Source organism: Erythranthe guttata, chromosome 1, assembly GCF_056151865.1.
Source record: "Erythranthe guttata isolate IM_541 chromosome 1, IM_541, whole genome shotgun sequence".
Taxonomy (NCBI): domain Eukaryota; kingdom Viridiplantae; phylum Streptophyta; class Magnoliopsida; order Lamiales; family Phrymaceae; genus Erythranthe; species Erythranthe guttata.
The window spans coordinates 4,383,595-4,400,120 of NC_142533.1; the positions used below are offsets into that span (position 1 = coordinate 4,383,595).

Consider the following 16,526-nt stretch of genomic DNA (forward strand, 5'->3'; position numbering starts at 1 on the left):
ATAAAATATAGCATGATTATTGCATGGTTACTTAAATCAGAACCACATACGTACAGTTGATAAGAAGGAAGCATGACATGACCAACACAATTAATTAAATTATTCAAATGCCAACAAAAATTAAATTGCGGGCTACATAAATTATTGCTTCTTTGCGCCTAACTATATAAAATATCTTAATCTACTTTTAATTAAAATAAAGAAAAAGAGCAAAAAGAGCCACCAACTAAAGCGTGACGTATATCATTAATTAATTAATTAAACTAATAATGATTACCCAATCAGATCACCTTTTGGAGTGATTAAGGAGCTCTAAATTTGTGATGATTATTAAGTCAATGCTTTTTGCCACACTTTAATTTGTCCCTAGGGTTTCTTATTTGTTGTCTCTCTCTCTCTCTCTCTCTATATATATATATATATATATATATATATATATATATATATATATGGGCAATAATAATTCACATCAAGGCTAATCTTTTGTGAGAGTTCTTCTTGAAAAAATATCCATAATTAAGAAGAAAAAAAACACACACACACACAATGGCGAAAATACATCCGAATTTATCGATCGGTAGTAGTGTTAGTAGCTCTTGTAGTTCGTTAGAAAGAGAAACTTTTACTATTTGGATGAAATCGCTCGTTTTCCATGGAAATGGTTGCACCGTCTATAACTCGGGGGGCGAAGTCGTTTTTCGTGTCGATAATTATCAAGAAAGGTGTAGAAGTGAAGTCTTTCTCATGGATTCGAGTGGCAAAGTTTTGTTCTCTATAAAGAGAAAGGTAATTCAAATTTTTTTTTTTGCTATAAATAGAAGAGTTTGTTTATTCTAATTTGATGATATTTAATATTTATATTTAATAAATTTTTTTTTTTGGTTGCAGAAGCTAGGAATATTTGGATGTTGGGAAGGTATAAAATGGAGTAATAATTCAAAGGGTATTAAAAACAAAGGGAGGCAATGTTTTCAAGTGAGAAGAAATCGACGAATATTTAGCAGAGATATATTATCGTGCAGAGTTAACCTTAAATTCGACGAAAACATCGGAAGTTACTACCGAATCATAGGATTAGAAGGAAAATCGACCCTCAAGATTATCGACTTTTCCGGCCAGCTTCTAGCTGAGGTACACTTAAACTCTTTTTTTTTTTTTGGTTTTTTTTTTTTTTTTTTTTAAATAATAATTTTGGAATGGTAATTAATTTTGGTGTTTAATGTGTGTGTGTATGTATAGGCTGTAAGAAAGCAATCATTAGGAGTGGCATTGGGAGAAGATGTACTGAAATTAACGGTTGAACCACATGTTGACCAATCTCTTATTATGGCTCTTGTTACAGTTTATGGCTCCATCAATAATAAGCTCTAATTAAAAACGTGTGGAAAAGCAAAACACGTTTTTTCTTTTTCTTTTTTTTTTTTTCCTACGAGAGGGCAAAAAGGGAAATTCGTGGGATGCTGATAAATTTTGGTGCAAGTGCTTCATTAATTGGATGTGGCTCAAAAATGTAAATAATTTGTAGGTGAATTAAATTTGAATCATGTTTCTATTTCATGAAGAAATTAATTAGTTTTATTTTTTCGCACACACACACCTGGCCGTGAAGTTCTATGCTACACCTGGTTATTTAAATCGAACGATTATTAACTGGGGTTAAAGAACCTCCCACTAAATACACACACATGGGTGTGTGTAATTATGTGAAAATTTACGATTAATAATTATCAGATGTAAATAACTGGGTGTAAGATAGAATTTTCGAGCCAATGATAGCAAAAGACTCGCATTTAATTTGCAATATTGTAGTGCTATATTTAATTTTTGATTTGCAATATTGTAGTGCTATAAAAATTTGCAATATTGTAGTGCTATATTTTTTTTAAGTATAAAAAAAAATCATTTACTAGAAAATAAAATAAATAATTCATTTTATATTAAAATTAAATATACTCCATTTGGAGATGCATGCTTTAAAGCAAACATTATAATTAAATCTATATTAGAAACGTATATATACGATGAACAAAAGCTTGATTTCGTTTTTATTTCGACAAAATATTACTCCCTTCGTCCTAAATATGTCTCGTTTTTCACCTTCTCACAAGTCTTAAGAATCTCAATAAGTATGTTTTGATTTTAGAAAAAATAAATATTAATAGACCAAAATACCCTTTTTTACTAATTAATGCAGAAAGAATATTGGAGAGCTAATAAGAATATAATTGAAAAATATGTAATTAGTGCAGCATTATAATTGTAAAGAGACGGATAATATGGACAAAAATCATTTTCAAAATAGACAGATATTGTGGAACAGATGGATTAACATTAACTATAACATTTAACTAAGTATAATGTATGATCATGTATTAAAACTTTGATAAGAAACAATGTAAGCATAGATAACTGCAACAAGCAAAGTTACTATAGCTACAAATTAATTATTAACCCACGTTTTAATTTATTGATACTATTGAATGACCATCTCAACCAAAAGTTTAAGCTGTTAGTGAAATTTATTATTTAATATTAATATTTCCATTACACCCCCTTAAATGTAGACGAATTACATTTAAAGCCTTACACATGAAATATTTGAAATAGATAAAGTGTGGTTGGGACAAGAAAATAGATATCAAGAATCAAGAATTAAATTAAAGGATGTCTTGATAAGAAGAAGCAACTTCATGTGAACTTCATGGTTAGTATATTTTTAGTTTAATTAATTTGAATGGGACTAATTAATTACTACTATATATATGGTTATGTACCTAATTTTACGGATATGGCTTAATTTTGTTAAGCTATTAATTAAGCTAATAATGGACCACATTCAAAAGTGGTACTCCATTATAAAATGTTGATGCATAATTGGAATCATTCATTAGCTCATCACTATTAATTTAATTTATGATATTTTTTTAACACTGCAACCTAACTACACTAAATACTAAACCGACTTTATTTTACGGGTAATTAAATGTTACGACACCTGGTTATTTATACTGAATAGATTTCAATCAGATTTATACATATTCATACACACACGCAACACATGTGTATATGTGTTTAGTGGGTGATTATTTAATCAAATCTACGGTTGAAATCCATCTGATATAAATAATCAGGTGTAGCATCTAACTTTTCTAACTTTTCGCATGTTACGAGCTTAAATAGATGGGATTATAAATATTAAATTGATGTAGAGCTAACTAGACTAACCTTAACTAAACCAAACTAAATTGATGTATTTATGAGTTAGATAAGAATTGGTATAGTCTATTATTAGTCTACATAATTAATTGCAAAATATAGTTTAGTCCTTCTCACAATCACGTACGTACTCTTGGCTAATCATATTATATGAAATTAATTGCGGGCTTTTTGTATGTATTAATACTTAATTATTAACCACTACTTTATTATTATAAACTAAATAATTAGTTAATTACGCATTGAACTATTGGATAACTGGATAAGGGTTCCTACACTGTGATTAATTGATTATTATAAGTTAAAACGTAAAAAAATTAAAAAAAAAAAAATTGTGTTTCTTCTATATAAACGAGCCAATTTTTTTTTTCTGGAAAATACCGAATGCGGTATGTAAAAAATACATACTGCATTCCGGTAATTAAGTAAACTTTCACAACGAGAGCTTAATTAAAAAGAAAATTATAAGAAATTAAAAAAAAATATCATGATATTTTAGAATTTTAGTATTGAGGGATTTTTCCACGTCACATTTTTTTAAATTTTTTTATAATAAAAATGCCTCATCACACCTCAAAAAGGTGGATTAACGTTTGAATTTGAATCTTTAGCCGTACGTCATTATCAAAATAATACATTAATAGAGTATCACAAATAGACGTCATAAGCAATGTCTACATACCAAATCAAAATAATCTGCATAATTATTACTCCCTCCGTTCCAAATTAATTGTCGGTTTGGGGGATTTTTCTTGTTTCAAATTATCTGTCACTTTAGAATTTCAATGATGCATTAATTACTATTTTCTCAATTTTACCCTTATTACTATTCATTAATTGACTGAGAATTAATGGAAACAACATTAATAACATGGATATTTTAGTCATTCTACATATTTTTCTCTAAAATCGACGCACATTTATTATTTTTCTTAATACGTGCGCATCAACCCAAAGCGACAGATATTTTGGCATGGAGGGAGTACCATTTATATAAAATGAAGCATGTTCAACTAATTCAATGAATCAAGTGGTTGAGACAGCATTTAATGATGTTTTATTTCGAAAATCTTGAAAATGATGACATTTGACCTATTTATTTCAGATATATAGTCTTTTGATCCGGGTATCATAATTCACTTCATTAATTAAGTGATCAAATGGTCAACACATTGATTATTGGGATGAGTTTGGTTGACTTGATTAATGTCTAATCACTTGTTTTAAAACCAAAAACAGACTTGCACCAAAAGTCGAAATTTTTCGCCCTCATGGTCTCTTATCCCCTGGTCCGATAGAATTTTCATGAAGAAATGTAAATTATGGTGACTCAACAGCCTGTTAGGATAACAGACTTGAGTCCGGTGGTAATTACATGCATATAACATTGGGTGTTGAGCTCTTGATAGTATTGGTTGAATACGATATGCGACAATGTTGTTCTTTGCTTAATCAAAGGGGTTCGTGCAATTCATCTTAAAAATAGCAAAAAAAAAAAAAATCGTGCCTCTGCCACTAAATGTTCGTAGATAAAATCGTCAAGTTTGCGAGGGGAATTCCAACATTTATGGGAATTTGGTATAATTATTGTATAGAAACACTTGCTTATTGACAAAAAAATAAGAGATATTGGGCACTATGGTCCAAATTAATATTCAATTTTGCCCACAACTCACCCTAATTATTAGGGTTATTTGAACAATGCAGGCAGAGGAAGAATGCAATATATTCATATGAACAAAAACTTCACCAGTTTCTACAAGTGATCACTAGTAACATAAAACGATATTAATTATTACATATATAACAAAAAAAGTACGAAACAAGAAGAATTAAGAGACCCTTTTCGATTTTCTATTACATTCAACGAAAAACGAAGAAACCAGCGATCGATATACTCCGACAAAAGAAAAACATATATATAGCAAATTTACAAAAATATTTATTTCTCGAAAAATATAAATATATATGTCAATTCGATGTCCCATGGTTAATTAATTTTTACCTATAATGTACTATGTAGAACAAGCTTGTGGGGGTGGTAAATTATGATCTCTCTTCTTTGCATTCTTGAGGTTTCGTACTCTCATTACAAGTTGCTGTCGTTCGCCTTCCACCTCAGCAAACTTGAGACTTATTTCCGAATATCTTTCTTGCATCTCTTTTAGTTCTTCCTCCATTAATTTGTTCTTCTCTTTCATTAATTCCATTTCATTTGTTAATTCATCAACTTCTCCACTGTTATTACTATTCGCCGAACCTTTTAGTCCCTCTTGTGAATCGTTATCCTTGCTGCAAATGCAAATGCATTAAATACATTAGATGGAAATCGTCTTTTTTTATTTTATTTTATTTATTCTTTAGTAGCAACTAAATGGAAAAATGAATTTATATATATGTATATAACACTAAATTTATACCTGTTTGAATCTTCATCATTGTTTCTTGCTTCTTTGGTCAACGTAAAATTTTGATCCCGGTGCTCTGCAAGTGCAGCTGCCTGCAAATCCAAACCCTCTTGATTATTCAATATTTAGAGACGAATGTGAAAATCAAACAAATGTTAATGAGCAAAATATCGTAATTTAGCAGTAAAACTGTCGATTTTTGCTATCTCGGTCTCCTAAGTATAACTGCTGATTTTTTGTACTCAAGAGTGATATATATAGTCAGGTTCAATGTGTTTCCCAAATTGGAGAATTTAAAAAAAAAATAAAAAAAAATTAACCTTTTCGGCTTCACTTTCGGAATAATCAATACTTTTTTGGTTGATCTCTTCAAGTCTCTCTTCTAACTCTCCGATTTTGTTATGAAGATCTTTTTCCTTCTCCAAAAATGCATTATTTAATGTTTCCAGAGCACATTCTTTGAACTTTATCTGATCCTGTAGTAACAAAATAGTGTGAATATGCAAAATATTCGGGAGCACCATTGAGAAAGAATTCACTGTATAATAGTATTACGAATATACTCATTTAAGAGCAGATTTACCTCGAGCAACTTAATTCTCTCCTTGAGATTCGCAACCTCTTTCAGAGCACGAGAAACGGGCTTGCTAGTTTTCAACCCTTCCTTTATCTTCTTCTCCATCTTAACAAGTGCATCTTCGTTCTTCTTTAAATCACCCTTTAATAGCAACACTTGCTTCCTCAATTTGTCCTTCTCCAAGTTATTCTCTGACAGAGATTGCTTCAACTCTGTACACTGCAATCGAAGAGAATCTAACTCCAACTGCAAATTCTCAACCACCAATTCTTTCTCTTCCACAAGACATCTCATTTTATTCAACTCCCTTTTCCACTCTTCAGCTTCACTATTCGTCGCCATAATCTTCTTCTCGAGTGCAATGCTTTCATCATTTCCTCGCTTCACAAGCAAATCCAATTCCTGAACCGATATCCTCATTTGCTCCAATTCACGGATCAAACTCTCCTTACCAATTATCTCATCTTTAAGCTTCGAAACTTCCTCTTCGTAATGGCTCTTAACCAATTGTTGTTCTTCAGAAGCACCCCTCAACATTTCTTCCAAATGGTTTTTCTGTAAACGGAGCTCATTTGCTTCGGCTAGAGATTTGGTAGCTAACTTCTCGTTGGCCTCAAAAGTAGACGCCATCTGGACAGAAAGCCTCTTAAATTCCATCTGAAGCCTCTCTGCTGTGTCAGCATTTTGCCACCGTGTCTTTCTCAATGCTTCCTCAGCTCTTATAGCTCTCTGCTCCTGCTCGATTTTTGAGCGCATAAGCGTCTCCAAATCAGATTCGAACACTTGCGACTGCTTTTCGAGCTCTTCCTCTAAGTCTTTCACACGATCCTCGAGTTCACTTATTGCAGCCAACGCATCATCAGATTCTTTCGACTGTCTTTTCAGCTCACTCTCTAAGTTTTCGATGTGCATTTCGAGTTCTTGGGCAGAAGCGTAAGTGGACGAACACTCGTACTGCATCTTCAGTTGCTCCTGGAGCTGGCTCTGCTCAAGCTTATACGCCATTTCATGGTTTTCTTGCTTCATGATCTCGTAATCGAGTGCAAGCTGCTCCATTTGCATCTCGAATTCATCTCTATCTCTCTTGTAAATCTCGATTTCGCCACGCATGTCGATTATCTGTCTTTCTAGAAGATGGGCTTCCTTTGAATCACCGTGCTCCTTCACAATCTCCTCTAAAGCTTTCTGCTCTTCATCATCGTCATTTTCGTGTTCTTGCAACTTCTCATTAACAGCTTTTGTCGATGATGATCCGCTCGATAATTCCCGATTTTTCTGCTCCAACAGTTCATCAAGGTCCCTCACAGCAAGAATTAATTCATTGTTCGATTCTTGCGTTTTTTCGAGCTGAATTTGGAGATTGGAATTAAGTTCTTTTGCATGATTTAATTCTTGCCTGAGTTCTTCAACAATGGTTTTGGAATCACCTCCCTCGTACGGTAAGTTTGTTTTCGTCTTTGATCTGAGCTTCTCACATTCTCCCTTTAAAGAATCTCTCTCCTCTTTCAAGCAAACGAGTTCCTTAAACAGATCTTGCCCTCTTTTGCTCTCCTTCACAATCTGCTTACGGAGCGTCTGCAGTTCCAATTCGGACATCTCTGCTTGTCTGGATAAGGCAGAAATGTCCGATTTCAGCTTATCGATCACAATATCTGAAGACTGATCTTCCAATTCTTGCCTAAAAAAGGCTTCTCCTCTTGGAGTGATGGAAGAATCGTCTGTACTAGACTCCCAATGTACTAGTGGTGTTTGAGCATCGGATTTCGATCTGAGCCGTTGATTTGTGATCTCGTTTTTCATTTGTGGCTGCCAAGGTATCTCGATTCCACAGCTGCTATCGGAGCTCGACATTGTTAAATCGGATCCACTGGACGCCCTTCGATTCCCGTTCAATTCAGCAATGTGGGCAACAGTTTTATTAGATGGCAGCTCCTGTTAAAAAAACCCGAAAAAGCACGTAAATAATTATAGATGCTGTGTGAAGAAATATCGATGGTGTAAGCATTTACGAAAGACGAAATTACATCGGAATTGCTTTTGATGGTTCCATCTAGATCACCATTGTCCAATTGTGCCTTCAAGCTGTGATCTTTGTAATTCGATTTTGCATTCTCGGTTTCTTCTACCTCTCTGTGGAGATCAATACAGCACACAGGCACAAAAATGTTGATTCAATAATCAATCCATGGATGCAAAATGTGAAGTAAGAGATGATATTAGTATTCAACTGCACCTGTTATCAATGGATTCATTCATCCTCTGTATTGATACCTGTTGTCATACATAAACACAAATTAAAAAAATTATAAAAACCAAAACAGGAGCACATAGTCCAAACTCCAAAGACAGAAATAACTTATTACCAATTAAGCCACCATAAATTCCAAAAAACCGAAGCGCTACTCTATGAAAGATTTACCACGAATCTCTATAAATACTTACGTGCAATATAGCTTCGGTTTTCGAAGTCTTGAAAGGAAGAGAGACCAATGAGACCTTATTTGACTCTGCATAATTCGAAAAATCAATGGAAGCTTCTCCGATGACTCCAGCTTTAGATAACCCCTGAAAATGCCACCATTAAAAGTACTTTTTAGCCTTACATAATCACTTGGCAGCAAAGCAAAGCATAATTATCTTCTTTTTTTTTGTTTTAATTTTTGTATTGTATTAATTTCATACCGTCCCGACAACAAAATGGTATATTCTCTCATGAATCTTTCCTGATTTCGGGTCTCGACTGAATTTCACGGTTTCATACACGGGATTCTCCCAGAAACAACTCCCGTCTCGAACCGATGCCTTGTCTGATTTCACTGTGGGCTTTCCGATATCAGAAGGAACAACAGAGATCATTAATGCATCTTCTCCAATCTGCAGTACCTAATGTTTCGACATAATTTCGAGCAATTTCAAGAAATTAGTATCTAACATTTTTTTATATCGAAAAATTCGAGGGAAAAAAAGTGCAGGAAAACAACACTTCTAATCATCTCTGCCCTTTGTTATGTTTCAATTGCTCAATTATTCAAAATGCAATCAGAAAAAAAAACTAGAAACGAACACTTGAACATATGAATTTAAGCTTTGATTTAAACAATCACAGCACTTCACAATATAAAATTCAATGTCGAAATGCATTTCCAGATCAAATCGAGACAGAACCGAAAATGCTCACACTAGATACATATGCAAACACACAGTAAGCAGGTGATTATCTGTGTGTGTGTGTGTGTGCGCGCGTATATATATATATATACATATACATATACCTTAGCTGCATGAAACTGCAGCTTGAACACAACTTTGACCTTGTTCTTCTCACTCCTCCACCGCCCCGCCTTGAACATTTTCCCCTAATTTCACACTCAATTCCGCATTATCAGCAATCCAATCCGTCAAAAAATCGCCGGAGATCTTCCGGTAACTCGCCGGAGCTCCGGCGAACACTGCCGGGGAACCACCATTCAAATCAGAACACCGACAATGCAAGCAAAATTTCCAAACCCCCAAATTCGAGTTCCAAGCTGCCCAAAAAAAAGGCGAAAACAGGCAATAAATGCTGAAATAATGAAGACAAATTCAAGTGGGCAAAATAAGTTGACTCAGTGGGATCAGCGCTGAGTTCCGCTCCGAAAAATCAACGAGTTTCTGAAACTCTTTGATCTCGGTACTGAAAAAACTGAGTTGCTGAAATGAGTGGGAATCGGCAATCGCAGATCTAAGTAGGATTTTCGATCGTTTGCTATTTTTTTTCTTAGCTTGCCTATGGGCAACAATGCCGGTTTCTCTCTCTATATGTATTATTATGCGTATCTGCCTTCTGTCACTTTCTCTCTCTACATCCAGTGTGTACGTAGCATTATACTCTTTTCAAATAGAAGAGTGTGTGAAAAAGAGTGACATTATTAATTATTATTTATTATTAAAAGAAAAAAATAATTATTTTTTATTTATTTATTTATTTATTTATTTTTTATTGTGTATATATTAATTAAATGGGGAAGCTTCGGTGGGGTCAAAATAAAGATACCTTGATCAGATATTAGGTGAAAACTTTAGGTATAAATATTTTCTTGGTTGTCTAAACGTAGGTAGCAAATTAAATTGGCTCATAACGAAATGACATAACTACCCCTTTCCCAAAAAAAAAAAAAACTTTTAGGAAATAGAAAATTGGTGAAATATCCCTATTTTGAAATTGTATTGAAATAGGTCCACTCTTTGAAAATAACTACTGCAAACTCCCTCCTTGTGTTTTTTCGTAAAATTTTGGATTAAACTGAACGTAAATCTGTTACACTGTTTGCAAAGTAATGTGTAAAAGCTTTATTTTAATTAGTAAGTATTACAACGTTAATTATTAACATTGGATCCCATTAACATATTGTTGAAGTTTTTCAAAGTAGTGTTTTTTTTTTAATTATTATTACTTTGATGGAGTTACAAATGATTGAAATTATACTCAATTTAATTGTCTTTCTTTCCATACCATCATTTGGAATAAGCATTGTTTTGTACACGTGATGCCGAATTACGAGAGTGATTACTGTTAAATCTCTATAAATTAATAAAATCAGTACTAGTAAAGTTTTGTTAATTTAGCGAAATATTAAATTATCGAATTAATAATTTAATATGTTCTCATCGAGTTGGAATACAAAGAAATTATTATCTAAGCGAAATTATTGTAAATTTTGTAGTGAAGTGATAAAAATTAGATTTTCACAATCCAAAAAAATAATAATAAATATATAAATTAATCAAAAAGAAAAAAGGGAAAAAAGTTTTCTTGCTCATCTCCATCCATAGATTTGAACATGAGATAATGTTACAATGCTTTACAATTAATGCATAATGCATGAATACATGAAATGGAAAAGAAAATATTAAAATAGATTATTGGATTCCATAAATCGGATTCTATGATTGGTATTTTAAGTGGTGGGACAAGTTGAAAAGATTTGATTACTCGATTACAATAACTTAATTCCTTGATTATATTAATTGCGGACAAAGTGAAGTTTGACAATTTTTAACTTATATTAACTTCAAGTAATATATATCCTACCTAAAAGTTCAAATGCGTGACAATAACTAAAAGTAATATTATGAAATCTCGTATAATAGCTCACAAATTATATGAGAAATGTATACCATACTAGACTAATCATGTGTGACAAGTCTGATCTACCAATCGTTAGCAAAAAGATTCTGATTTAGATCACTTGATACAAAAACTCACTTGAACCAACTGTTAGGTCATCCTTGCGATGTGTAAATAAGTTCTTATTGGTTCAAAAGAAGTTGTCTCATTAGATTTAATAAGGCTCCAATTATTTGATTTTGTGATTGATTATAGATGGTCAAATAATAATCCAAATGCAACATTACTAATTTAAATATAGGTGTTAAGATATTCAATTTAACCAAAAAAGGGTATCGAGATGACCTTAAAAGTGTGTGGATTTCCAATTTAGAAAATAATGATAAAGTAATTTTAGACCACAAAGATCCTTTTTTGGATTTTTTTTTTTTTTTTGTTTTAATTTATTATTGTATCTATTTTATGAATTTATATTGAGGTTGTGTTTACAAAAACTTTCAGAAATAAGTTATGAGTTTTGGCTCATAATCTATTTTCAAAATGTCAGCAAAATCAACTCTTACTTTCTTAAAATAAGTTCTTTTAAATTGTAATTTTATAAGCACTCGTGAACTCTGTTTATTCAATTTTAGTTAATTTTCCAGTGTAATTGTAAACACTTCCAACTTCTACGATAAGTACTTAAAACCAACTTAACTTACAATCACACACTACTTTTAAATAAGCTTTTGCATAGACCACCTAAACATACAATGCAATTTTTAAATAATTTTCTTTCACAAATAGTATTTATAAATAACATCAAATTGAAATAGGATCACATTAGAAAACTTTACTACTTAGCTACATATTTTTACATACTCATAAAATAGAACTAACATATGTTGGATGTCATTTTTTTTGTTGACAAAATTACCGTTTTGACATTTAAAAAAAAAAAAACACAACGTATTATTAATACTTTATCTTTAATTGTTTACTTGAAAATATTATTTTATTTTCCACATACATGGGCCATCATTTGTCTTTTGGAATTTCCAGAGGGCTATAATAGTCATTTCACTAACTTTGTGCCGACGGTATGGTCAATAAGCCCATATTTCGAATATAAATGCTTACGTGGTAAACACGAGGTTACGTACTAATTAATTAAATAATTAATCGGTGATTTAATTTAATTCTGTCTTAACGTGACATTTTAACTATAATAATGCTTCTCTGACCACTAATCTTTAACTACTACTATTTATAGTACTAAATACTTTATCTCATTATTTACCTAATTCTCACTACCACTACTAATTAATTTAGACAAAAGCACAACTTTTGTTTATTGCATTTAGCACCCTTATTTTATCCTAATTATTAAAAATATTTATTTTTATCATAAAAAACCTATACAGTTGTTTTTTTTCCAGCAAACTAACCCCTCAAAACTACTTGTTTCTAATAATTAAAATTGAAGGGCCTATTTAAAAAAATGAAGAAAAAAATAAAAATAATTAGTTGGTCAATATTTGAGCTGTCTTTTGTCGTATAAAAATGCATGTATAACAGAATAGTGTTTTTCGTGTAAGAAGACACCTAACGTTTGGTAATTTAGTTGGTTAGAAATCGTATAAATCAAATTTATATTTTCGTATTATATATATTTAAAAATATATTAAATAATTAGATCAATATTTAATTTTTTTTTTTCTGGCATTGTATTAAATTAAAGGGTAGTTATGGCCAACCCCTGACGGAAGGTCAAATTACAAAAAAAAACTCCTCATGTTTGGGTAATTACAACCATCACCTTCAATTATGAATCGTCTCACACGTGCATTTTTGCGGTGTTAAAATTAGTGGAATCTTCTAGATTATGTGGAATATTCTGCAATTTGTACCTGTTTTACCACATCCGGGCTTCACATTTTGAACATAATGATCATAAGATGTGTGTATTGGTTTGTAAATATCAGATTGAGGTGCATCAGAAACTTTATTTTTGCACAAAACGAGTACAAACTAGAGAATATTCCACATAATCGAGGAGATTATGTTGAATTTAACACTATAAGGGTTTACGTGTAAAAAGACACATAATTAATAGATGTGATTATAATTACTCAAATAGAAAGATTTTTTTTCGTAATTTGACATTATCTCAGGAGTGACCGTTGTTTACTCGAAATTAAATCGAATCTGAGAAACTTGATATATAGTATACAAGTTTTATTTGTTCACTAGCACTTTTTATTTTATATAGTCTGATCAGATTCTCATACAAGCAAACCTTCGAATTCCAGGTGTCAAATGCACATTATTCTAAGATCGTGTCCCTATGTTTGACTTTCGTTTTAACATAATTAAAAAGTCAAATGCTAGTACATAATTACTAATTAATTATCCAATAATATAATTAATATCAAACACATGGCCTCCTAGTAGAACACAAATGGGAATGAATAATTCAATTTGTAATTCATCCACCACAATTATTAAATTCAAATAAATTCAATGAATTTGTTATAATAAATTTCAAATCTCACCTTCGAAATGAAATTCGACGAAGAATTATATCTAATGAAGGACTGCGTTCAACCTAAACTGAAACCAAACCGTGATTAATATCTGATGAAGGACTGCGTTCAACCTAAACTGGAATTGGTCGCTTACGAATTGTAATTATAACCGTACATCCACGTGTCAATTAAGGGTTGGCATTTTCTGACCCTCGAAAAGGCGATTTCGACCGACGACGAATCATTGATCGACCAGTCTGAATTGTCTGCTTAAAACATTATAATTATTATACATTCATTATAAGAATTTATGGCCCCGTTGTTGGTCAATTGATTAAAATCAAACTAGATTTGCTATATATTGATGAAAATTAATTAATTAATTAGGTGACCGAAACATATATATATTCAAAATTTTCAAAAAAAAAAAGAAATAAAAAAAAAAATATATATATATATATATATATATATATATATATATATATATATATATATTAGAGGTTGGAAATAGTGCAGATAGTATTGGCATTAAAGAGGAGGGGTCGTCATGGGTTAATTGTGAGGTAGGGTTTTTGAAATAGAAAATTTTCACGAGTGCACGCACGTGAAACGCACGCGTCATCGCTATGCTGTCACTGTTCTACACACCAAAACCACACCACCTATGTGTGTTTGCTAATTAGTATTTATTTACTTTTTTTTTTCTTTAATTTCTCTTTAATTATTTTTTTTTTCTGGTAATATTGGTTTTTGAAATAAACAATAAAGAAGATAGCCACGTTGTTAAAAGCGTGGAATAATATATTTTTAAATTTAAACATATCAATTTCATATCATACGCCAGTTAAGGTTTCGACACATGTATTAAGATTAAAGAGAGCTTATAATTATACAGTGATCTAGAAGTAAATAAAATAATTTTGAAGTAACGAGGGCAGGAAAAATGATAATATCTACCATCACATATATATTGGGTTTCGAGTTTCGGGTTTCGAATTTCTGTATTGTCAATTCGAGGTTAGGTTTATATACCACCTACTTGAACGCTATAGTTGAAGTGGGATTACATACTATATAATGTCATTATATTTCATTTTATGACATCACTATATGTATATTATATATATAAAAAGTTAAAAGTGTGTGATTTCTTTAAAAAATAATTATTGACAAACAATGTTGAATTAATGATTGGTTTTTTAATATTGGAGGGAGGGACCAAGAATTAATTAGATTGTGATCATATGTTATGACTTATGAGTATGATATAATGTAATTTTGGAAATTGAAACCAATAAGGCCACGTGGTCGGACCACCAATATATACAATTTGCTTCAATCCACTCAAACAATTCATGTGTTTGTGGAGACCTCACTTAGACACATGAATGTTGAGCTGTATACACTAGCTGATCTAGGATTTTATGTCTGGGGTCGAATGCATTAAAAAAATTATTGAGTAAAGTCGGACGTTAATACTACTATACACTATTTTTTTTTATTTCTATATAAAATAATGGGACTTTTAGAAACGTTGGCCCCATTGGCCTTATGTTGGTTCCGACACTGGCTGGATATAGACGTGGCCGCGTGGGAGTTGTATATATCAGATAAAATCAGAATTAGCACTTTCGGGAAAAAATTAATATTTTTTATGAAGTGAAAAAAGAAACAATTTCCAATTTTGATGAGAAGTTATTTGGAAAAGTCGGAATTTTGGAAACTGGTACAAAAGCAATTGCTCCAAAACCACAAATTTTCGAATCGGGATCGACGATGTTCGGAAATTCCATTTTTAGTCATTTATAATTTGAAATATACAATAAATATTCGTAAATTTTGGAAATATTTTATGAATAAATCGGATTGGAATCTTATATATATATATATATATATATATATATAAATTCCAATTTCTTTCCAACAATAAATTCGGAAAAATCAAAATCGAGCATCAATAATGAAATAGTTTTCCAATATTGAAAATTTTCGAATTGAAATCCACGAAATAGAAAAATATTACACTCCAAATCTCATCCCTAGGTGTTCATGTTAGTATAATTAGAATTATTACGATAGAGTTATATTTAGATTAGGAGTTCTAGATAAATTGTAACGAACGAAGCTCATATCCCTTTTGTAAATAAGGTACTCTACAATAGAATAATACACAAATTAAATTAATATTTATATCTTTTTCAACTATACTAATTGTATATTTAAAGTTTTATAGATCCATATGTAATTACTATTTATTTTCAGCCCCACTAAAAAAAGGTACATGTAGGCCTAAATCATCAATGATCGAGCTCTCAATTTATTTCCAGCTATATTTTTCCTCTTTTAGATTCAATTTATTTCTTTCATAATAAATATCCCCTATTTGTCACAAATATAATCAGAAATAATAAAATATCACACATTTTTGCCCATTTCAGGTGAAATTTAATCCAATCGAATCTAATGTAATCTAATCTAATCCAATACAACTAAGCAAACGAGACCTTATTCTTAACTTCACAAGTCTCGCCTTGCATCATTTCCCATTTATGCTCACTTATTGAAAAGAAAAATCTGAAATCGAACATTTCCGTATCAAAATTGGCGGAGCTCAAAATTTCCGTTATAGTCTAATATAACTTAATATGATATTGATAAGCAAACGAGAATTTATTCTTATCGTCAAAACTACCGGTCTTGCATGCATAATT

The 16,526-nt window shown here is 31.3% G+C and overlaps 2 protein-coding genes across 2 annotated transcripts; one reads left to right on the forward strand and one right to left on the reverse strand.

Moving 5' to 3' along the window:
* The first annotated feature begins 439 nt into the window (after positions 1-439).
* On the forward strand, positions 440-1,576 carry LOC105966512 (protein LURP-one-related 11). The gene is made up of 3 exons (XM_012991070.2): positions 440-786; positions 889-1,131; positions 1,240-1,576. The coding sequence occupies exons 1-3, from the start codon at positions 547-549 to the stop codon at positions 1,369-1,371; spliced, it is 615 nt and encodes a 204-aa protein (XP_012846524.2). The 5' UTR covers positions 440-546; the 3' UTR covers positions 1,372-1,576.
* Positions 1,577-4,926: 3,350 nt separating this feature from the next.
* On the reverse strand, positions 4,927-10,105 carry LOC105966517 (uncharacterized). The gene is made up of 9 exons (XM_012991074.2): positions 9,474-10,105; positions 8,884-9,084; positions 8,644-8,766; positions 8,435-8,472; positions 8,226-8,331; positions 6,208-8,133; positions 5,945-6,100; positions 5,637-5,716; positions 4,927-5,508 (listed from the first exon to the last, which is right to left on the reverse strand). Exons 1-9 carry the CDS (start codon positions 9,549-9,551, stop codon positions 5,232-5,234), a joined length of 2,985 nt encoding a protein of 994 aa, XP_012846528.2. The 5' UTR covers positions 9,552-10,105; the 3' UTR covers positions 4,927-5,231.
* Between the last annotated feature and the right edge of the window lie 6,421 nt (positions 10,106-16,526).